The sequence below is a fragment of the Phalacrocorax carbo genome, chromosome 7 (genome assembly GCF_963921805.1).
Source record: "Phalacrocorax carbo chromosome 7, bPhaCar2.1, whole genome shotgun sequence".
Taxonomy (NCBI): domain Eukaryota; kingdom Metazoa; phylum Chordata; class Aves; order Suliformes; family Phalacrocoracidae; genus Phalacrocorax; species Phalacrocorax carbo.
The window spans coordinates 26,989,539-27,014,746 of NC_087519.1; the positions used below are offsets into that span (position 1 = coordinate 26,989,539).

At 41.0% G+C, this 25,208-nt stretch overlaps 1 protein-coding gene across 4 annotated transcripts in view; it reads right to left on the reverse strand.

Moving 5' to 3' along the window:
• MAP3K13 (mitogen-activated protein kinase kinase kinase 13) overlaps nt 1-25,208 on the reverse strand; it is an 86,430-nt gene that overhangs the window by 31,075 nt on the left and 30,147 nt on the right. For 3 of the 4 annotated variants that reach the window (XM_064457139.1, XM_064457142.1, XM_064457140.1), the window contains one exon: nt 2,403-2,977. In XM_064457139.1, the coding sequence (XP_064313209.1) occupies nt 2,403-2,904 (502 nt within the window). In that variant the 5' untranslated portion in view covers nt 2,905-2,977. Of the gene's footprint in view, nt 1-2,402; nt 2,978-15,307; nt 15,442-25,208 lie in introns of those variants that run through there. The other variant, XM_064457141.1, reaches the window with a different exon arrangement.

Here is a 25,208-nt window from a genome sequence, read left to right on the forward strand (position 1 = left end):
AGAGACATTTCCTCAGCCTGTCTTCTCCAAACGCATAGCACTTGCACAAACACAAACTTTGCATTCATCCTCTGTGCACTTGCTAAAAGATAGCAAAAATAAAAGCAATCACACACAACTGCTGGCCTGTATGTAACTGATGAAACGCAAACAAAGAAGATTTTCTGGTGGCAAGAAGCAAGAATGAGATCATCTGGAAAATACAACATGAATATTCTGACAAAATCCTCAAGTCTTAGCACAGAAGCAGTTTAAAAATGTTTAATCTTTGGGTAATAGAAGCGCACTACTACTATCAGACATACGTCCAACTGATCAGCTCTAGAGGAAAAAAAAATTTTTTAAAAAATCAATCATCTTTTCACTCTCATTTATGACAATGAAGACATTGAACATGCAGCTAAACCACACAGGCCACATATAGCAGACCCCAATTAATCTTCAGCCTTACTACATCTGTAGCCATTTCAAAATTGCCCTTTTAGGAAGGGCCGAATGCCAACAGCAAACTGCAATGCATCCATAAATCTACAGCTCTGAACATGCTTATAACACTAAGAACAGCAAGATATTTCTGTGCATACCAAGAGGAGCTCTACGTGTACCCCCCAAACACAACAATGCTCTCAGCTGCTCATTTTCATTAGTTAGTGCTTCAACCTTTTTTATTGGTGACTTTCATACAAAAGAAAGTGTCCCCTGTGGGCCATCAAAGCACATATTAAACTGTGGCCTCCAATACATCTGCTGTCCCAATTATATGCGAAATACGATCTCCTTGCCCCACAGGTAGCTTTCCTGAAGCTACCCATACAAGCTTACAGGCACACGCAAGTACGTGATGGCTCAGCATCAGCCAGCAATGCGAAGTCTGACCCGGTGAGACAGTGCTCGTGTGGGATAGTCACAGAATTGCTGGAAGCAGACAATGTAACTCTGCATCTGTGTCCTTTCCTTGGAAAGTTTCAGCTTCACTTAAAAAGAACCTGAGCATACAAACCAAAGCAGCACAACAGACGTGCTGACACCATGCCTCCTTTGAATCTTATCTGATTGCTCCAAAGCTCATTTTCCTTCACAAGGGAGGCTCCCCAGCCAGATACAGCCTCATCCAAAACTCACTACATCTGACTCCACATATTGTGCAATCACCCCAATTGTGTTAATTCCCCAAGGAATCTTCAGTCACTCTTTTTTATTTGTAGACTCAACAATGTGTAACACACTCAGTTTACAACATGCAGACAAAACACAGAACCAACTTTGGCAGAGGATTTAGAAAACAAACAACTCTTGCTAAGCACATAGGTCTGATAGACAAAAGGCTGCTGCTTAGGAGGCACCTGCCATTCTGCAATGCAGAGGTAAATTTCCCTGCTCAGAGGTATGAACTGGAAACAACTGACTCTAGGAAGAAGTAGTAAAAAACATTTGATTAATACCGAGTCATGACCAGAGCAATACAGGAGAGTTCTACCCCACAGTCTAGTATGGTGGGCAGGCTGTTCCCATTTTCAATAAGCCTCAACCATTTCAGCTCCTTAATTCTAATGACAGCTTGTTCTTTTCCCATCTGCCACTTCCCTCCCCCTGTGCTAGGGGAGAAGTTAGACACCAAAGGCAGAGCATATTCTGCTCTTTAGCTTTCAGTAAACCCTGAAGATATATGTATGCAATTGACTGGGAATTACTTATTCCCAAACTACATGGAGTTTATATATATATATACACACACACATCTACATATATATATATATTTATACTCACACACGCACACTTATACATTTATACATTTACACTTATACATCTAAATGAAAACATATAAACGTTAAAGGGCGTATTTCTGGAAAGATAAGTACTGAATGATATTTTAAAGAGTAAAATTACTCCTGAATAAAAAGACATAAGAGTTCATGTAACATGCCCACAGAGAAGCAATACTTTTGCTATTAGGTGGTCAACTGGAGACAGCCTTCACATACACATACAGGGGTAGAAATGCCTATGGCAATGTTTATCATCTGGCATGAGGAAAATACCTACGCCTTTGTTTCTCATTTGGCATGAAAAAACTGCAGAAATTAAGGAGGTGGTACAATCCCTGTGCCGAACACAATTCTTTCTGATCCTCACTTACACGAATACTCAGTTCAGATTCAGACCTTGTCACAACGGTCCAAGGCATGGGTCAGAACAGACAATTGTTTTTGACTCCATCACGAGCTGCCTTTGCTACAGATGACAGCTGTTGGCTGTGCAATGCAGGATTTCTCTTTGCAAACCCATCATAGGGCTGCACAAGACAAAAATGATCACATGGAAAGCTGGGAAAAAGCACTGGGTCACTTTCCTCATTTTCACACGTTTCCCCAGAAGCAATAAAGGTTTGCTTCCCCGCTTACCTTGCTGTTGCAGTTTGTAGTCTGTGGAGTACGCCTTGCCTATGATGTTCCACACAGGCCTCAGACAACCAAAAAGTCCCTCAAGAAACCCACCGCTCCCACTGCCTGATCTGTTGAACTGGACTTTAACATCATCTGCTCCACTGTTGCTCTCTCCATCCATAGTGTTCCTGTTTCCCTGAGGAATGGGTGTTTCAGACTCATCCTGCTCTCGCAGCTGCAGCACGCTGTTCTCAAATTGGTCCCTAGAGTCCTCACTGATGCTGGTCAGCACTGCTGCTGTGACCGGGCTGCTCATGTTTTCAATGAGGTCTGCCTGCAGCAAGCCCTTCTCACGCACATCCTCTATGAGCTCGGGGGATGTGCGGTTTCCAGTAGGTCCATGTTCATCATGTAACCTGCTAAAGTCTTTATCTTCACAGAAAGCTTTGCCGATCGAGTTTGGAGAGGAAGACAAGCTCAGGTGCTCCTGAGTACTGGCCATGACGCCGTGAGTGTGCATCAAGGAGATGGTCTGAGTTGGTACTTAGAGACTTAGTACAACACAATTCAGATGTGACACACAGACCCAGTACCTGAAATGAGAGGAAAAAAGTATTTCACATCTTTTATTTAAGTATTTTCACTACATGCACTTTCACAGAGGTGAGCTGATAATTAACTAAACATTCCAGACAAGTACTGATACTTAGTAAATAATTACTGCCCTAAAAGAAGCAAATAAATTATTCCAACAGAAACTCCACTCACACAGTACTCTCAATAGCCTACTACAGGAATTGCCTGGTAAACAAACACCACAAGTTTTAAACAGAAGCCTAAAGGTCAAAACCGTGAAAGACACTGCAGCAGAGAGCTGTTTCTTCATGGTTACTATAGCATTTATCAGACTGAAGCTGACCCTCAGGTGTTTCCCAGCTCAGGTATGGTTTGAGTCCAGTCACTGTTTTTGTGTCTGGCACAGCCCACAAGCTCAGGATTCCTCTGCAAACCCTTGAGACAAGGTATTAGAAAAACAAAGCACAGCGATACGGGTACCTTTCATCCACAGAGGGATGGTTTGTAGCTGCTCCCTCAAAGTCCCACCTAGTTATGACCATCCTGGTCCTTTAGTTTAATTCTTTCAAGTTCAGTGTAGCAAAATACGTTACCTTCTCTAACCATGTACATGTCACTCTCATAAACAACTAAGAATTACAGAGCTTCATGGGAGCAGTATATCCTCCTCTCTGATCTCTCCCCTTCCACAAGGCTGAAGAGCATCTCCTCCCACTGCTCTGCTTTCCCCCTACATGAAGCTCCTGGTAGTCTGCATACGAGTTCAGAGCTGGTGCCCCTTTTTAAAAGTCCCCCTATCTCTTTTCTCTTGCTACATGCTCTACTGAAAGACACTTTTTCCACAATCCAGCCTAGTGCCACCTTTCTACAGAGTCAGGCCGACAGCCGAGGGTCGCACTGCAATAGCTGACCACTGCCAAAGCACTTTTCTGGAGTAGAGCCACTTCTGAAACAAAAGTGTCTAACTTTGCGACAGAAGTTATTAAGCATGTTTTTCCTGTAACACAGAACAAAGTCCAATTCTAAATTCCATGTGAAATTGTGGTGGGAATGGCATTAACAGAAACTATTTTGTTAAAAAGTAAGATCAGTTATGCTGGGAGCAAAGTCCCTGGCTCTGCAAACAGCCACTGCAAGGAAGAAAGAAGTGGCCAGGTAGCACACAGCCAATCGAAAGAGAACAGCTCAGTCCCATAACTTCTCAAGATTAGGTCATCACTGAGATGAGAGATAACACCTTCAGACCGATGTATGAAAAGCTCATGACTTGGGTTTCAGCCCCTCTCCAACAGCAGAAGCAACAAATGGAAACAGCCTGTTTTATGTTCCCATATTTCTACCTGATTGCATGGGGTATGATTAAAAGCTTTATTATCATTTAGGGTGTAAGCTTCATTCTTTAAAAGAAAGCAAAATAGCAAGTGGGGCAAAAATTGCAGCACAGTCCATACTAGTAAAGGAGCTGAATTAGACTTGTACAGGAAGCTCTGAGTTGTTTATTCCTGGCCTACCTGTGACCAGTGTTACAATGACTGATTCCCCAGCGCAGGAAGCTGTAGGTTGGCTGCAGCAGCATGGTTACTACTAGTACTAGTTGTTGTATGATCACAAACCTTGTTGTCAATATAAATAAAAGGGAAAAGTTTCAGACCTGAACAGAATTTCAGAAAAATACCAAAACAACTCCAATTCAGCACTCCTGGGCACTGCCCCCGTTCATTTCGAAAAGTCTGAGAGAGACTTTAAGCAAAAGCAAAATGTGACCAGTGTTCCTACAGAGAAATCTGCTTTTCACAACACAGCATATTAAGCAATGTAAATAAAACGTCAGCCAGTTTCCCCTGCAAAAAAACCCTAGAATGAGAGCCACAACAAGAATCTGGGGTAACAGCATCCCAAAAGTATCTCAAATTTAAACAATGGGAAGTGCATTAAGGATTAAATCAGACTAGGAGGATAAAGCTGGTTTGGTGGTACACAACTCTCAAAACTATTTAATAAAGGCTAGGATTTTGCCTTTACCTTTCTGTGTAGTTTTCTAACTTCACAATGCATGATCATGTAAGATTTAACAGAGAAAGAACAGCTTTTCCTGAACATATTTCATATTTTCCTAGTTTCTAATCAGATTATCAGCATTGCATGTGACTCCTCCTCCCCCCATGTATTTCTCAGTATTGCCTTGAAAGTTAAGCCTCTCTCTTCCATTCTGCTGCTGAAGCACCACAACATATATACATTATGCAGCTAATAGCTACTGGACCACCATGACCCTCAGTTCACTTCTACTCTGGTATTATTTGCCCTATGGACACCTGCAGCCGTCCACTGAGATCAGGGCTCAATACAGCGGACAGTGCAAGTGTACACAGAGAATCCTGTTTTTTGATGTCAATAAAAAGATTACAAGTTTAGGTAAGTCACATGCATTTTCTGTGCCGTATCACAGAATCACGGGCATATTGGCTGGAAAGGACCTCTGGAAGTTATCAGGTTCAACCTCCCTCCTACCTGCAGCAAGGCTAACAACGCAGCTCAGCCATGGCTATGACAACCCAGCCAAGAACAAACCCCCAGATTCAGGGACATCAGGTCTGTTTTACCAGGTCAAATTGCCTTCTCCAAGACTCAGCTGTTTCAAATAAAGAAAAGCCTTTAAGCACAGTGCCCTGACATCTTATATGCCACTGTAACTGCTTCACGGGCAGCGGAGGCATGCAAAAGTTACAAAATTATTTTCAAACTGGCATGATACAGCCTTATTTAGGTACTTACATAAGCAGCCTGTTTTTTCAGGGGTGTAGTGAACTCATTGTTTTGAGAGCATGAGATAGCAGCATTTATTTTAAAACAACTTCATATCAAGACAACTTGAAGTGGTTCAGATATGTTGCCACAGTGCATCAATGCTGACTTGTTGGGGAAATTAATTTTTAAAATTATCGTAGATTACAGTAAATTCTGCAATGTGCAACCTCTTCCCTTAGCAAAATTTGATTTAACACAGACAAATAAGGTTGTCCTTGACCTTGCCATCTCTACAAACAAGGGATGAAGAGCATTTTTCAAGCTTTATCATCATGCCTCCCCTATTCTTTCAGTTAGAGTACCAAAAATATGGCTGAGCTTGTTTGTGTTGAACCCTCCCCAATAAAAGAAACCTTTATTTCATTCAATGCAAAGAAAAACATTTCCTTGAAAGTTTAAAGTTTCATTATATATAGGCTGTTTGCCATTTGGGATGCTTATGATCTCTATGTGCCTCTGACTTCTACAGTGAAGAAGAGAGTCAAGCAGCAGTCTGTTTCTACCTTAGCGATGCTTCTGCTGTAGCAGTATTCAAGTCAAAAGCTGAAAGCTCTGTATGCGTAGGATGACTGTGTGCATATTCAAGATATTCAGGTTTCACAAAGTGCTGCTGCAAAACCAGACTTCCAGGCAGACCCTCTGACTTGAACTGTTTTGATGAGTTCATGCACTCTGCAGCTAACAAATTTATTTTACACCTATAAGGAAATCTGAGGCTCAGTGTTACTTTGTACAATCACAACTTCTTGTAAATGATTCCATTTCCAGGCAAAGCATTTTTCCAGGCAAAACCCCACCATGCTCAGACAAAAGGAGCAGAAAGTGCACCTCTTCCAGGAAGAGTGAGACCACACCTCAACACATCAAGACAGCCCAAACTGCAGCTTAAACACTATTAGAAAAGTGACAGTTTACCCTAATCAGCACCAGAGCAGGTGAATCAGTTTCCACAAGGCACACTCTCACGTTGCCTGATACTGTGTCTGCTCTGGGAAACATCCATCCAGTAAGTGTTCTCACACACACACGGAGCACTCACAAAGCACGTGGCTGCCGATACAAGCCCAATATTTATGAGAGTGTCAAATCAACAGTCAGGTTAGAAGATGGCAGGGTTAAACAAGTGCCTTGCATGGACCATAATGGAAGTTTCTCCTTTAAAGAGCTGTGCTAAAAATAGAGTAGCAAATCACAATTCCAGATGCAGCACACAAACAAAATGTTAGTATGCTGTAAAGGCTGCAAAGTAGTCGCCCCTCAGTTTCCTAATAGCACAGATGTCTAGTAATATTGTTAGTTTCCTTGAAGCACTATTTCCTATATTACCCAGTGAAGCATATTCTATGCTTGCACTTCCAATATACAAAGGAAATAAAAGCAACTGTCTAATCCACATTTAAGGGCTGAACAACAGCATCTGGCAGAAACTACAGAAACAGAAGCTGATACATGGTAAATACCAAGGACAGAAGAGATTCCTGTCCATATCACTACTTGCATTCAAGCCCTGGAGTTCCCTTGCTTTTTCCTCGTACTGAGTGTGATTTCCTTCCAGCTACATTAGGCACAGCAAGGTAACTACACCTTTCCGCACTGACAACACAACTGCAATTTATGTGTGTATCATCTCAAGACTAGTGCAATACTCCTGGGCTGGGACAATACTTGAAAATGTTCTAGAATCTAACAAAAATGCAAAAAAGCACGCTTACAAAGTACAGTTATCTTGCTACACATATCTTGCAGCTGACTTCTCCCGCCCCATGTGATTATCTCTCAATTTCTACACAGCATTTTTACAACAGGTTGATCCACAGTCCTCTCCCATCTCTTTACCTTCCACACTGAACAATTTCAGCCCAGAAAAGCACTGAGAGTTGCTGAGTTGGCAAGTACCAGTGCTTTGGTTGTCACTTCTGACCTTTGGGTTTGAAATCACATTATTTTATTACCCAGGATTCCAACAAACTTTTTCTTTTCCTAGTGTCCTGATGAGGAAAATGCTGTATGAGTGGATCAGATACTCTCATGTTGCACCTCTATGGTTTTACATTACTTAGAATAAATGCTTGTGTTTTGCATGATTGTTTTGAACACAAACTGTAATAGCAGATTTATTAATGAGTTACACATCATCATAATGCAACCTCTTTGTTTTCAGGGTTTTCGGTTTGGTTTTTTTATTTTAAGTCACATTATTCAGAGGAAGGAATTGCAAATGAACATATTCTGACGCTTCACCCAGAATTTGTTCTGCCTTTCTTTCCCTTCTCCAGGACAAAAAAAAAAAAAAAAAAAAAATTTTGTTAGGTTTTCAGAAAAGAAACCGCATTATTAACCTAGCCCTTATTAACTCGGTGCAGTCTAGCCCACATTATGGGCAATTCTTTAAGCTAACTATGGAGTAGCCTAAGGCAAAAGCTTGGAGTTTTTTAAGCAATCCATCTCTTTCTCAAGACACACTGCTTCTTCAAGGAAGCATGTTTCTTCCACATCACTCATACATCCCATCTCACACCCGCATGAATGCTCAGCCTCCATCCAAGCTTTATTTTTAAATACTGCAATTCTGACATTGCCAAAACATAATTTCTGATAAAGCAGTTGAAAATTTTTCATCTGACCCATTTGAGATTTTCTGACTGTCACTGTAACAGCTCTTAACACATTTATGCATGTACCCTAACTTACTCTAAAAGAAAATAGCAGATTTATCCAGGAAAACTGAAGTGTTGTAACACTGGCTTTTTTGTGCTTTACCCTGTTCTTTCTCCTTGTCAGATAAATACTACACTACTTCTGTACCTCCTGTAGAATACTGACTGCAATCTACACTTTTAATTAATTTCTCCAGTAAATATTTGGATGCCACCTCAATATAAGATGACTAACTTTTGCAGACACCATGATCATCACCTGAGCTATCTGGTAGCAACTGTTTAGGGTTCGCAACTATCATGATCATTCTGAAATATTAACAAAATATTCATAATGGCTGAATTCACGCTCTGTGCATAAAGCCAGCTGGAGGTTTGCTATGCACCTTACATATTCCAACTGAGCCTCTCAAAGTAGAAGTAAGAGGCACCTAGACTACAGCGTAAGAAGAAAGCATGCCACACCAGAATTACAGGATCACTATCCCCATTTCCTGCCTCCAAAACCCAAGAAAAGGATCTGCAGACAGTGAAACCTTGCCACTGCTGTGCCACTCAGTTCCCCATGATCTGCATCTCACTGACTTTCTCCATCAGCAGCACACAGTGGTACTTCTCTATTCTGTAGCCCACAAAGTATGTTTCCTGTGCAAAAGCATCAAAGAATTTTTTTAACCAGAACACCTTGGCAACCACTATGCTGTGGCAAGTTTTGTAGCTTAACTGTATGTTGGATAAGGTAACACCAACTATTCTTCACTTTGCATCTCTCATCTAATTCCTTTCTTCAAACCACCAGTTGTTCACTGTTTCAGTGACACCTGAAGCCTATTTATCTTCTTAATGCCAGCTGTGATTTTATGAACAATCTCATCCTGCACTCCAGCATCTTTTTTCAAGTCTAAAAATTCCCACTCTACTTTCTCTTTCACTGTATAAAAGCTGCTCTGTATCTTTGATCACCTCTCTGCATCTTTTCCATTTCTCCTACATCACCTTAGAGTTGCAGGAGTAAGACCACAGGACAGAATCCCCAATGTGGGCACACCACAGAAATGTACAAAGGCATAATGATCATTTTCATTCTTTGTTGCTTTCCTAACTATTCCTCTAATGCTATCTAGTGTCTAAGCATGCTTCAGGATGCTGAGCTAACTTCCATGGGTCTCTCATGACCTTAAGATCTCATTCTTGAGCAGTAAAAGCTAGGTTAGAGCCTAATTCTTACGTACATAATGTTAAGATTAAATTGTATTTAATCAACACAAAATTTGACTGACATTTTATCACCCAAGTTCCTAAGAGCCTTCCAATACTCTCTGCAATTGGCTTATGTGTTTATAATCCTCAATACCTTCCTTCTGTAGTCTCAGACCAAATTCTCTTGCTTCAGGATATTCCTAAATGATCTGCATAAGGGAAGAAAAGGTAGAAAGAGTACGAGTAGTGTAATCTCCAAAGCAGAGCCGTATGGCAACTCCTTTAGAGAAAAATGTTTCAACATTACTGTCTATTTATCCTTACTCTTATTTCATACCATTTAACCAATCATTTGTCTGTGAGAGCGGTGTCCCTGTTATTTTAGAGCCGTTTAGTTTCTTTAAGAGTCTCTGGTAAGTATTCTTGCCAAAATCCCAACAGATTGTATCAACCAGATCCCCTTTTCTCACATGCTCTTGACTCCTCCAAAGAAATTTAATGGATTCCCAAGGCGTTACTACTTCACCTTAAAAGAACTTGTTGACTCTTGAAATGTGTGCATTTCACAGCATAGGAATTAATTTCTACCTCCACAAGCACTAGACAAATATTTAGCTAGTAACTCCTTCAACATAAGGTCACAAATTTGTGGGGAGTGGAGAAGTGCTTGATTTGCATGAAGAAATCAAGCTTCCACTTCTTATTTTGGCACAAGAAACAAATGAAGTAAAAAAACAAACCATCTTTGTGAACAAGGCAGACAAAGACCCAATCCATCCTCCCTTGTATTCAGGGAGACCTCTTCAGCTGATTTCAATGACAGCAAGATTGATTCCTGTTTCACCTGCTAGCCTGCTTTGCAAAGTGCAGTTTGTGAAATAAGCAGCTTACATAACTGTGTATTTTTGGCACTACATACATAAACGCTTCCTCTATCCTGTATAAGGTATTTTTGGATCTGCTAAAATGCTACTGTGTTCTTCCAGGGCTTTGCATTCTTCTGCTCAGAAATTGCATAATCTGATGCCATAGGAAGTAAGTGATGTTGCATAATGATTCTTATATTCACTGCAGGATTTTAGTACTACATGTTTCTGTTGCAAAGCAGCCCTTCTCTGTGTTTCTTAATTGAGGTCCTTGCTTTTTGAAGAAAGGATGATCTATCAGCCACCTGCCTTTGGGGCATAGGGATAACAAACCAAGGACCATCTTGTACCATACTGCTACAAGAATTTCACTTCACAAAAATCAGTTTAACTTTGTATGCCCATTTGCTACTTTTCCCTCACTCACCACGGTTGTTGGCATGTCTTAAGCTATGTGCATCTATTAAACACCTGAAGTTTCATATACAATGTTCTGACATCTAACTGACGTTTGAGACCCTCCATCACAGGCTCATCAACACCATTGCAAAATATTTAGCTGGTATAAAAGACAGACTAAATGCTGATTAGCCTTTTATACTACTGAATTACTATTGAAATCTGCCTTAGAACAAAACTTAGAAGTGACCTTAAGTTACACTCTTCTCTTTCATCTTTCCAGCTGTCTTCATAGTATGAAAGAACTTTTAAAACCCAGTCACAGACTTCAGGTTCTGCTCTACTCCTCTCTTCATCCTTCAGAATTCTGCACTTTCTTATCTCATTAAAGATCCATGTTACATTACTAAATAGCAGTAACAGATTAAAGGATTTAATTTCAAATATTTTACAACTACAAAACCCAGGAAAAACTCAAAGTTCAGTTCACAGACTCCTTACAGCTTCTTTGACATTGCCACATGAGGCCATTAAAATGTTCCCATATTATCAATGAACAGTGTCTTGTAATTTCCCCCACTTACAGAACTGAAACATCACATTTTCCTCCAAGGAGTAGTGTTAAGATTAATTAGTGTCTGAAAGATCTTTGAGGATGAAGATCAATATCAAACTGCTATTTTCAGGAATCCAGTGAATGAATCAAACTCTCACTTTAATTCATGTGAGGAATCAAACTGGTCTCAGGTAAATTCACTCACAAGCCTGTTCTTATTTTTGTAGTAGATATGAATTATTCAATATTTGCAAAGCACTCTTGACATGTAAAAGCTATACACAAAAAATTCTCAGCACTAACAGCTTACATGCTTCATACTCAGTATTAAAGCAACTGAACAACTATCCATGAAGAACAAAAATTACTGGGGTAGGTGCAATGCTTTGGCCCCTATCAACATTACACTAGGTACCAGAGTGCGTGCACCTGATGGGAAGGCGACACTTGAAATCCTGCTAACAGATCTCTCTGGTGAGAAATAACAGTAGTACTAAGTTGTATTTAGTAAGCACCATAACACTTCTATGAGCAAAGAGGATTACTCCTTGATAGAGAAGCAAGCACAATGACTTGCTCAGGAGCCTCTATTAAGCCTGTATTACTGACACAGCATAAGGGGTTAGAGCAACATCTGAGAGGTGTGATCCTATTCTAAGGCCACTAGAGCTTTACATGATGGTAATACGATCAAGAGAGCACACACAACACAGTCGCAAACCGAAGAACCACAGAGGACTCTCCAGAGGCCTGACATGACACATGCCATCTAACACCCTGCAGAGAGGTTCCAAAGCAGTGCTCAGCCCCTTGCTTCATCCCTACTAGATCACTTTTTGGCTACAGTTGATAAACCAACACTCAAGGATCTCCTCAGGCACAACAGGATGGTAAGGTTAGATTTTCTGTGTTTCAGCAGAAAAGCCGCAGCTGTACAGCTGCATTACTGATTTTGGTGTCCTCCAGGAGACCCGAGGGTAATGGAGGAAGGGGTTGGGGACAGAAAAGGACAAACATCCCAGGAATGAAGAAAATGTCCACACTGAGAGACCTTCATTCCTCAAGCCCACTATGCTGGAAAAAGTCCAGCCTCCCACCCACACCCAGACAGGACTTTCTCCTTCCTTCCCTTACAACACCTCTCATGCTGAGCCAGCGACTGCTCCAGAAGAAACAGCACAAACAATTAAAGGTTCACCAGAGTATTATGAAACCCACATACTTTATACAGAAAAATCTGTTCTTCACCCTGGCCTACACCCAACTGTTGCTAACGGCTTTGAACCCACTCCAACGACCGACTTCTTGGTCGAAGTTGTAAACAGGGAAAGAGGACAGAGGTCAAAATACATGTTGAGTATTTATAGGGGTGGCAGTAAGTACACACAGTGTTTCTGCCGCAGCCCACCTCGGTACTTCTGCCGCAGTTTCCAGCTTGCCATTCAATCCAAAGTAGTATGTGTTTTAGGTGAAATATTTACTCCTTCTTCCACAAGAAGCAAGAATGATTTGCTGTAATGTCACAAAAACAGCAGCCTACAAAAGACTAAAGCCCACGCACAGGACATATTTGCCAAGGAGGGATAATAAAGGTCCTATAACCTGGCCAGGGCTTCCTGAAGTGCCAAACCCCTGAAAGCTTCAGCCTCTTCTGCAGATGCAGAGGTAACATTTGCCTCAGTTGCCTCATTTTGATACAGTTATGGCTGAGAAACTCACTGGAAGTTGTAAAAGCAGTAAGTCTGCTGCTGTCTTCCTCCAAACACAGGATCTCAGGTGAGAGCTTAGCTAAAATGGTCTATGCACGGCAAGGTTGGGGCACCTTCCCTGCCTACCCTGGCCACAGGGACCAGAGCTGAAGAGGAACCTGCACTGGTTATAAATCTGTTCATATCAGCAATCTCAGACTTTGTATTTTTATGTATGAAAGCTTTATTTAAAGACTCTGCCATTTTGAGAAGTCCTACTGTTTGAAATCCACTCCACATGTCTCAGTAGCAGAAAGCCTGGAACAGGTACCAGACATGAACAACTCCAGTCTAATCAGCCACCATCTCATATTCACTGGAAAAAAGTCATAGGAAAACAGGGAATACTCTAAAACCTTTCTTATCCTGCCTCTTCTTAGAGCAGAACCGTATTTTCATAATTACTAATTGTGAAACTGCTCATCTATGAAGAGGTTTTCAAATAAATCATTACTCAGTTTTCTGATCCACTGGAGATAAGCCACTTACCAACTCTTTACAATAGGGGACAAAGGAGGAAGGTTAGTAATGCAACCAGGAAAAAAAAAAAAAAAAAACACCACCACCCACACATCTTTAAACACAAGTTCACATATCGCTGAGAAGCGGTAAAAGTCCCTGCCATATATTCCGTGCTAGAAGATATTTGCTAATTCCAGGCACAAGAGTCAAAATGAATGCCAGCCATAAATTTAACTATCAGGCAAGCAGGGGACAAAGACAAATCTGAATGACAGGACCATTCCAGATCAAAGAATCAGACTGGAGACCCAAAACACAGGAAACAAAATTGGTATTAAAGCAAAAACAAAAAAAAAACAAAAACCCCCACTACATCAAAATAATGATTTATTTACTTTTCACAGATGAAATCTGTTACAGAAACAGAGGTTCAAAGCGTTGTCTCTCTCTAGAAACAAAAACCCACATACATTTGGGGACACAACAAAAAGGATAGCAACAAAAACTTTTAAACCAATGACAACTTGAACCTCCACATTCTAGGGTATCCCAAGATGTCTGTGGCTACACGCACAGCAGTTACTGTGAAAAGTGCCCACATTTGTGAGTTAGACTGGCTGAACCTCTCTCTCATGCCACTCATCCATTTGGTTTTTATTTCAAATATTTTCATATTTTCTCCCTCAAAATTATCTATCAAAATACTTTTCTTTAGTTTCTTCTATTGAACAGACTGCCTCTTGATAAAATCAGTATACCCAAACACATGGGCCTGATGTAATCTTTCTTTAGATCAACTTAAGTAAATGAAAAATTGGGTATTTTAAGAGAGACATGTGGCTTGATATGATTAAGCTATTGCAATACCTAAACCACCCCCAAAAAACAAAAATAAACAGCAGCTCCACTCATTTCACTGGGAGAAAACATGACATCATGCCCCGTTCAGGTAAGCAAGAATATGACAAATCTTGCCCCAGTGAACAGTATCATTAACTGCAACAGTACTCCCAGCTTCCTCATCTATTAGGAAAATGAGGGGTAAAAATCATTTGTTCAGCACAACGGAGAGACCTCAAATCGCTATTTTCAATAATAAAGGAACAAATTCCTACTCAGCTTATAGAAAAACACATCTCTTCTTCACCTCAAAAATAAAATGAAATTATTTATTACTGTAACAACAGAAGAATTGCCCAGATTGCCCAGTTTGATTAGCCCAGAAGGAAAAAAAACCCACAATTGCCTAGAATACAAAAAATACCATTTGCTTCTTTATACTATCTCTAGTAATTCTTATGTCATTCCCTGTATATTCCTTATGTATCTATTCTCCATTGCCATTCCCTTCCCCTTTAAAAGGGGAGCACAAGAAGATAACGTGCAAAATTGCAACTGAAAAATGTCTAGCACACCGACAAGCAAAAGGACAGGCCAGCTATCAGATTTATATGCAGTGATGGATAAATTAAGGTTTCACATTTCCTCTTCCCTTCTCTCAGCATCATTTTTTCAGCCCTTTCACATCACAAATGCAACATCCATCTGTCCTTCTGAAATAAATGGCGAAAGGGTAACACTGACCATTAAACACACACACACACACAAACACACATGCCTCAAAAAAAGACATTTTCATCTAAATACTCACAAGGATTAAGATTTCCTATGTGATGCTCCATTTTCTTGTTTTAAAAAGATGGAAGGCAAAAAAAAAAAAGGAAGTGTTGCAAAATAAAAGGAAATTCCACCCACACAATCCTGCAGCCTGCTGCAAAGAAGCACAGAAGCGTGCTGACGTCACAGATTCATGAATGGATGTAAATTGGGCTGTTCCGAGATTCGGCGGCGCTGGCTGGGGAGGGGAGCAGGGGGGCAGCCAATCCATGCAGGCACCGCCGGGTGCCTTCTGCCAGCAAAAATCTGGGCACCCAACAGCCCGAGTCCACCGCTGAGCTGCCCCGACATGCAGGGCTCCCCTGCCAGCTGGGAGGGCTGCACGCCTCTGTACTATGTGTGCAAGCGGGGGGGCAAAGGGCAACCAAAACACTTTTTTTCATAACTGAAGTGAAGCTGTTGGGTAAAATGGCATCACCGCTGCCATTCTGTGGAGAGGACCAGATGAGGACATCCTCTAAAGCCTTCAAGTCATCGCTCCAGCGAGTTTCTGCCCCTCAGTACAGCTTGGATAACAACTGCGTATCAAATAACAGCCATCTGTTATATGAATCAAATTTATTTAGTAATCAGAAAAGGAGTTTATCATCTCTCTGGCTTCTTTCAGGATTACAAATCCTGGATATTATTATTAAAATAACTAAATATAAGCATGTACTGGAAGGAAGCTGTGGGGAGAACAATAGGAGGCTTGTATTTGATTAGTGATGCAAAAGCACCAACAAAATAAAAATAGGAGGACTAACAAAATCACGCATTCAGCTCTCATCAAACATTCCCAACAGCGGAGAGACAAGCTCACAACATCAGAAACATTTAGAAACAGAAATTGGAAACACATAGTTTCACACTTGCAGCGACGTAACGAACGGTGGGCACGACACCCATGTATCACAGCCTACCAGCCATTTTAATTTTTTTTTCAGTTCCATGCCAATGAATATACTTGATTCTGCCTACCAGATGCAAGGGTGCAGGGCATCATTTTGGATGCCCAAATTGAATGCACGCAAGAACAGCTATGATTAACTGGGACCTGGACAGAGGAATAGCACAAGTTTTGCCTTATTTTTCTACCTTTGAAATACGAGGGAAGGAGCAGAGGGATGAGCATAACCAGGAATTAAGGTCAAGGTGTTGAGGAAAACCTAGGCTGTAAGCTAGGCAATTACACCATCTCAGGGTTTACCAGAATTCCTCAATCTGGTCTCTCAAACTCCTTCTAAACAATTTGTAGCCCCCCAAACTTTTAAGAGCCAGAATTTCCATATTTTTACCACCCCTTTCTAAGCAAGTAGGAAGCAATTATGCCAAAACAGAATGTCCCAAAACTTACTCTGGTGGAGCACATCTAAAAAGAATGTCTGAGAGAATCTCACCTTTCCTTAAGGAAACTGGGTAACATCCCAAAATAAACCAGGAATGGATATAACAATAATGCAGACCTGGGTTTAGAAAACCAGGATTTTGTGCTACTTGGTGTCATGTGAGCCAGCACCACTAAGAGCAGCTTGTATGGAAGAAGGAGGGCAGGATGCAAAAGCCTTCCTGGAGACTAACACAGCCACACCTACACAGACAACGCTTACTTATATAAGGGGATAGGTAGGTGTTTGCGTGTGTTAAGACACTAGTTTATTTTTTTATGCATCTTTGACATGGAGCAAGGAACAGGCAGCCAGGGCAGTACAGCCAGTTTTTCTCCAGTTCTGTGACGCCAAAAGACACCATTGGGCAGACATTGGACTCCTACATCTGCTTCTTGGCACATCTTCATCTCTTAGTTGTACCATAGTGTATTATTAGATACTATCACTCCACCAAAGAGTTACAGGGATAGGAATGTATATGTATGCTCTGAATTCAACAGCAGCAACAATAAATTGAGCTTTGATTTTGGACTTTGGTTTCTGAATTTAATTTTATAAAGCTGGCCAGAGAAAATTAAAATAAATACATATTTCTTATTACCTACTTTCGAGATCAAAGAAGTGGAGGTTAACTTTTGCGGAAGAAATATCTAACTCTTTAAGAGCTAAAAGTCACAAAACACAAATCATGAGATTTCTATCCCGACAATGCAACCGCTACAGACTGAGCACTACTCTACAACACAGAGAAGCAGAAGTGGACGTATAGCAAGACACACCTCTTCAAAGGGGTCACTTTGTGTCACCATTTCAAACCCCAGTTGTATCAGGTTACTTAGTTCAGAGGACCTGCTCTGACCCCCTGCCTCCACTTCCCCTGCAGAGCCCAACACTGCCTTACAGCCTACCTCACCACCATGGTATGGAACAACAGCTTCTAGATTTCCCTGGCACTTTCAAAACAGAAGCAAAAATGGTAATTTACTCTCTTACTCTAAAGCAAAAAGGAATAAATTCAGGAACTAGAAGAGGGAGCACAGTACCACATGCAAGAAGTGGAAGAAAAGGAGAAATATTGCTATACAATTGGAAAAGTCAGAATAAAAATAGAAAGGAAAATAATTTTCAGAGGTTCCCAATGGTTAATTGCAGTGACATTTAAAAAAAACACCCAGCAGGGAAAACGAGTGGGAACAAAACCTCAGGAAGACTCCAGTAGAGGAAAAGAGCTTGCACATACTCTAACATATGTGGTAAAGTTGTCCCAAACGTAATGGGGGACATTTAGAAGTCTAAGAGTCTTAAGAATAGAAAAAACAAACTAAAAAAAGTAATATATATTACCATACAAGGAAAAACTTAAGGTCTTCCTCTCCATGGTGACTTGGTTTGGCATACCAACACTCAATTCCATCTGTTTGGCATACCAACACTCAATTCCATCTATGTCTCAACAGCTCAGGTAAAATTTTCAAATGCAACGGTCCTGAATGTAAAATGCAAAATAACTACCTTAACTCATTATGAAAAAGAAAAACCAGTCATTGGCCTCAAATTGGTGGCTGTTACAAGATTATGTTGGTAGCCAAACAACAGCATCAGAAAACAGGATGGATGCAACCAGTTACATACTTTAATAGCACACATTACATATTGATGCATCAGCGTTGAGTAACTAAGTTGGTCAATATTAGAGAAATTATTTTTCCCCGTCTCATTCAGCCAAAAACACTGGTAAAAGCAGGGAACTCTGTGAAGCATCAGATACCCAAACATGATTCTACAGATAAGTTTAGTTCAGTATTAATGCAAAAATAGGAGAAAAGAAATGTACAAAGTACAACAAGAGAAGTTGTTAAAAAAAAAAAAAACCCAAACCCTGAAGTTCATAAGGGAGCATTCAAGTACTAGTAGAAAGTTTACAGGTAGAAGGATTTCTGAAAGGATATATGGATAACTAAGTAACTAGACTGTTAGGAGACACAGAGGAAAAACTGGTGCTAATGTGTGCAAAAAGGAAAGCTAGAAGTATTTAAAAAAATACCTGCTCACCATATTTGAAAAAGACAAGATAATTAAGTACTTTCAAGCCAATTAGTAACTAATAGGAATGTTACACAGCATCTGCTAGGCATAACATTTCAAGTTGGCACATCACATTAATTTGAGCCCAGTCCTAAAATAACCATTTAACAAGTTCTCCAATCTGTGACCTTCAATTTTAATAAACTGGAAAAACTACTAAAATTGCAGAAGACTGAGAATAACAATATTATGCCAATAGTCAAATATAGCATACATTTGCTATTTATATGCCTTAGTAACTTGATGCTGATCTTGGGCTAAAACCCTAATACAACCTTTGATTGGAAAGGATGGTTCTGCTGCATCGGACCAAAGGCCCATTCATCCCCGTGCCCCATCTCTGACAGTGGCCAGTCACAGACACACAGGGAAGCAGAACATCAAAGCAAATGCCTAACACTTCTTGTGGCATATTCCACTAATAAAAGCAGAAAATTAGAAAAGAGGTGAAAGTGATGTATAGGCTAATTTCATAATGATACATCAATAAGGCTGTTTATAAATCTACTCGGCACATACTTGGAGGTACAAGAGGGACTCCACTGTGAAAACTTTCTACCTGGATAAATAAATAGGGTGAAGTGAAACAGCAAATTATTCTCTAACAGGAGAAAGCCAAGATAAATATTTGCATAGATAAGATGGCTAGAGGGACTTTTTACTGTCAAGTTCTAAAATCTCTGAAATCTTTGATCCACTCTTCCAACCCTGTAGGCATACATTTCTCTTCCGAATGTTCTAATCTTCAGCGGAAGAGGGTGGGGTGTGACAGGAAAGAAGGGGGGGGAAAAAATCATACTTAAACCATCAGTTCTTCAGGCTTTTAACCAGAATATCCCCAGATCTGAGACTCTGAGAAGTCCCTCCTGCAAAGGCAGGTGAACAGGACTGCAATTTGACAGGACCACAGCCAAGAGCTAGGAGTCAAAGAAGTGTGACCCAAAGAAAAACATCACTCAAGGAGAAAAAGCCCAAAAGTGGGACATGTGCAATGCCATGAGAAGAGGTTAGCTGCAACTTGAGACAGGGACCCTAATTACAAGCCTTGTTTTGTAACAGAGTCTGGTTACAGTGGGACAGCCACAGTGATTGCAGACCCTGTTCCTGCCTCACTGTTCTGGGAGCTGCTGAGCCACCGCAGCCCAGAGCCTGTAGCTACAAGATGAGCCCCGCACCGATTAAGGTGTTGCCTTTGGGGTAGGATGAAGCTAGGTGTTTTGGTGACCGAGTTGCGGCTACAAAGGCAACAGGGCTATCTCTGGAACAAGGCTCGCGCCCTCTCAGATCAGAAACATCAGAGCTGCCTCTGCTCACAAAACATCATTAGCGAGCCACCGTGAGATGTTTAGGTCTGCTTAAAAATGAACGCAGAGAGCTGAAGATGGCTACGAACTCATAGATAACCAATACCCTGAGAGAAAGCTACCCATGTCTTCAAGTGTCTAGCCAAAAGCTATTCAAACTCACAGACACTTGTACCACCAGCATAGCCTTCAAATGAAAGTGCTACCAAGTTCTGTTACCAAAGTGAGGCTTCTTACATCAAAACCATCTTCCATACAGTTGCCAGTTGTTTTTTTGATTGACTGTGCTCTGCAAGATATGATGAGTAGGAGTACATAAGGCTATATGACTTCCTTTAACCTTGTATTGGCTTTAGCAACACTCCAGGAACTGGAGGGGAAAAAAAAAAGATACTAAAGGCACTAAGAGACAATGACAAGACAAAATTCATTACGTCTTCCCTTGTTTAAGCCTGAGGTTGGTATGGATTGTATTTTAAGGAGTTTCTGGGTGGTTTTCGTGATCAAAGGGCAGAGTCTAGTTGGAGGCCTGTAACTAGTAGTGTTCCCCAGGGGTCTGTGCTGGGTCCAGTCCTGTCCAATATATTATTCACCAATGACCCAGCCGAAGGGATAGAGTGTACCCCCAGCAAGTTCACTGACGATACCAAGCTGGGAGAAGCGGCTGATACACCAGAAGGCTGTGCTGCCATCCAGTGAGACCTGGACAGGCTGGAGAGCTGGGCTGAGGGGAACCTGATGAAATTCAACAAAAGCAAGTGCAAGGTCCTGCACCTGGGGAGGAAAAACCCCATGCACCGGTACAGGCTGGAGGCTGAACTACTGGAAAGCAGCTCTGTTGAGAAGGACCTGGGAGTGCTGATGGACACGTTGACCATGAGCCAGTAATATGCCCTTGTGTCCAAGAAGGCCAACAGTACCTTGGGCTGCATTAAAAGGAGTGTTGCCAGCAGGCCAAGGGAGGTTATCCTCCCCTTCTACTCCACCCTAGTGAGACCACACCTGGAGTACTGTGTCCAGTTTTGGGCTCCCCAGTTTAAGAGGACAGGGAACTGCTTGAGCAAGTCCAGCAGAGAGCTACCAAGATGATCAGGGGACTAGAGCATCTCCCTTATGAGGAAAGGCTGAGAGGCTTTGGTTTGTTCAGCCTGGAGAAGACAAGACTGAGGGGGGGATTTAATCAATGCTTACAAATGTTTGAAGGGCAGGTGTCAAAAGGATGGGACCACACTCTCTTCAGTGGTTGCCCAATGACAGGACAAGGGGCAATGGGCACAAGTTGGAACAGAGGAAGTTCCACCTTAATATGAGAAAAAACTTCTTTTGAAGTTTTGATGACAGAGCAGTGGAACAGGCTGCCCAGGGAGGTTGTGGAGTCTTCTTCCCTGGAGACATTCAAAACACTCCTGGATGTAGTCCTGTGTCCCCTGCTCTAGGGGCACCTGCTCAAGCAGGGGAGTTGGACAAGATGATCTCCAAAAGTCCTTTCCAAACCCTACCAGTCTGTGACTCCCAGCAAGCCTACTCTTTCCAGTGAGCTCTGCCTTTCAGGCTCCCCCCCACAATAAAAGTCTGTGTAGTTTTAGGAGAACGCATGCCACTACAACGTTAGGAAGCTAAGTTCCCCACTGATGAGGCTGGGGAAGTTCAGAAGGCTACCCTTGCAGATTTTTATCTTCCAGAAGGAAGGTGGCCCAGTTCCTCAGCCATAAAGAAAAGCTCTGGAACTCCATCAGGAAAGAAAACACTGCTATATAAGAGACATTAGAGCCCATTTTCTTGCTGTTAAAAAGGCAGTTAATGCCAGAAGTGAACAACAGTATTCCTAGATTTACAGTCTTTGTGGCCTGCTGGCAGGAAGCACTGAGGAGGCACGTGAAGCAGAACATGCACATAGACATGTGGTTGAAATCAGACAATAGGTTGTAAAATTTTCAAGGAGGGGATGAACAAACAGGAAGTCAGCCCAAATACAGATAGTCAGGAGTAGGGTAACACAACTAAAGAGATGCAAATATGTTTATTTGCTGGTTTTTTTTCCCTCTAGAAATCATTTGCAGAAACCCTTAGCAGAAGCCCTAGGAGAAAAGCAGATTTGTTCAGGGAAATTGTCACAAAATAACGTTCCTCCTAAAGAGCATGCCAAAATGAAGTCTTCCATAACAATAATTAACTGTAATGGAATAGCCAGCGGTGAGAAATGCTGCAAAAGTAGTAAAAATAAGTGTGTATAATTAGCAGTTGTAAGGGACACTTTTAAAGCCAACTGAGCTACAGTCACCTTTCCTCTCCCAGGTTAGGAGCCTGCAAAAGAAATGAGACCTGACAATGAAGCTTCTGTATTAGTGACATGTGGAAAGAAAAGTCCATAGTTTCTGTTATTCCCACAAAAAGGCATGCATAAATGGGAAGCTATTGGGGGAGGAATTAATGAAGCTGGAATAGTGATTAAAAAATGCAGCACAATTCCCCAAGGTCAAGTTTTGTTCAGACAACAAGAAAATCACCTGCACAAATACAGAAACAACTGCTGAGTAGCTGTTCTGTAGATAAGGATTCAGGATAGAGAGGATCACAGGCTGAGCACAAATTATAAATACCAAGTTGTCACAAAGAAGGGAACTTCTATCCATTGACAGGAGCACAAATTCCTGATCTACTCAGTTTTGATAAAGCCTTTGGTAAAGTCCATTTTTGGGTCAGGCTTGTCAAGAAAGAGAAACCACAACAGAACTAAAAGAAAAGACAGACAGTTAATAAGGTGAGCTATGAGGGATGAGTGACCTAACTCAAGGAGGCTGCTCAATCTGAACACAGTAAAAAGGGAAGATGAGACTGAGATATGATATATTTCTATTAAATATAGAAACAGTTTCTGCAAAGAAAGAGGAAACCTGTCCTCCGTATCTGTTGTGAGTAGAAAAAGTAATGGACTAAAACTGCAACAAGAAAACTTTACTGAGGCCATTAGAAGAACTTTTCTAAGTGGTAAACATAGTGACACACCAGTCTAAGGATTTCATGTTGTCTCTTCTACTAGGAGCTAAAGGGGGGGAAAGAAACCATTTCAAGAATTGTCCAGCAATAGTGATGATGGTTTGATGCAAAGGGTCCGGACGATCTTTTGGAACCTTTCAGGCCTCTTCTCCTATGAAGATACTGAAGTACTGAAAGCTTTGCAGCACAATCAGAAGATAAAAGATTAATCTGATCTTTTGCAGTAAAAGATCGTGCCGAATTAAATCTTTCCATCCTTGCTACTGTTATACAACCTCTCTGAGGAATGTTATTCAGATTTCTACCAAAAAATCTACAAAAACCACTGAAAGCCCATTAATTCAGCAGAATTCAAGCATTTATAAGTTAGAGACTGCCAGAACACAGCACTATCTTTAGTACTAACAGTTTTCTCTGTAGTACTGTGATAAAGTTCCTTGAAGAATAGAGGATCAACCCTATGTAAATATTCTCAAGCCAAATGAAACCTGCTCAGCATCTTCCTCTCAGACTAGCATCAGTCAGGAAACTAATAGTAGCTTTTGCTTCAGAGCTTACTGCTTTTTTTTCCTCTCCCAAGAGACTACTTCTGTACCCCCACTGCTAAATGCAGACCGTATAAGAGTCCTCATGATTTGTCTGAGGTATCACAACACAGAATTATTCACTTTGTGAAGAGTTATGACAACACTTTAAACAGTTACAATCATGATTAACAGATTTTTGATCCAGAATATTCTGATTGAGAGCATTAATCTTGTCATCAGTGGTGACTTTGACCATTGTTTCCAAGCACGATGTTGGACAATGCAGTACGATGTAGAAGGCATCCCAAAGCAGGACACGCTCAGAAGATGCTGTATGGCATACCACATACTTGCTTTCTGAAATAATTCATAGAGCTGTCCTTAAGGGACAAACAAAAATTAAAGTGTCTTCACCACAAGGGCACATAAAAGTTATCCAATGTCCTAATACTCCAAGTCAATTGAACATTCAGCTTTGTATTGCACAAGATTTGCCCATCCAGGGAAAATAAGCACCATGTAAGTAAATTCAAGTCATGGCTAACAGGAAAAGAATGAGAGTCATGTTTAAAAACATGTCAGCTGAAGCATTAACCCTGAGACCTTCCAGGACAACTCTTTCACAAGAGTGTTTTATAACTGACGGTCCTCCATAAGCAGAGTAGAAAAAGTGACTACGCTTCCCTTCAAGCAGAGAGGTGTGAGCCTGCTCAAACTCCAATTTCCCCCTTATTAGTAAGGAAAGGTTTACAGAAAGTGCTTGTATGCTTCTCACAAAAGGTATAATATACTGCGGGAAGCAACCATGAGAGGCTATGAGAGGATTAGAAGCTTGCCTGGTTCACATGCTTTCGCATTACATGCCATCTACTAAACGTCACAGTCGCCCTTTCTATCCTTAAGGCACTACTATGCATATAGCATTCCAATATAGACTGCCTCGTCTATTAACTGGAAAAACTAATATAAATAAGCAGCAATATTGATGAAGCAACCGATGAATCGTTGTTGATGAAGCAAGGACAGGGTACTTCATGCAACTGATTGCTTTCATTGAGATGAAACCAGGTTCAAATCAAGGCAGAATTTAATTCTTCAGTAAATACTTCACCTTAATTATAACTCGTAACGACAGACAGCTACAATCTAAATATATGGATGCTCTGCCTCTATGGCACCCACCACTCCTCACAGAATGGGTAAAAATTGACAGCTTTTATATTAAGAAATTAATCCCAAAATGTAGCTCCATCTCACATCTTCCTGCAATCCCACTCAGAGGTGGCTCAGACACCTCCTAAATCCTATGTATCCTGTAGCTTTCTCTGCATGAAGTATCTCCTTATGACAAAGATCATACAAACAAAGAAAATTTATAGAACAAAACCATTTTCAGAGTGAGTGAAGCAACCAAACGTTTTCTTGCATTATGCATATATACATTCACTAACTGAAGAAAACTTTAGATAATTTTGTAGTTATAGAGACAAGAATAAGTGATTTTTCAGCTAACATCTATAAAGAAAACAAGAAACAATTTTTTAAAAATATTCCTCTAAGCTTAATTCCCAAAAGATTACATAATTTTTATA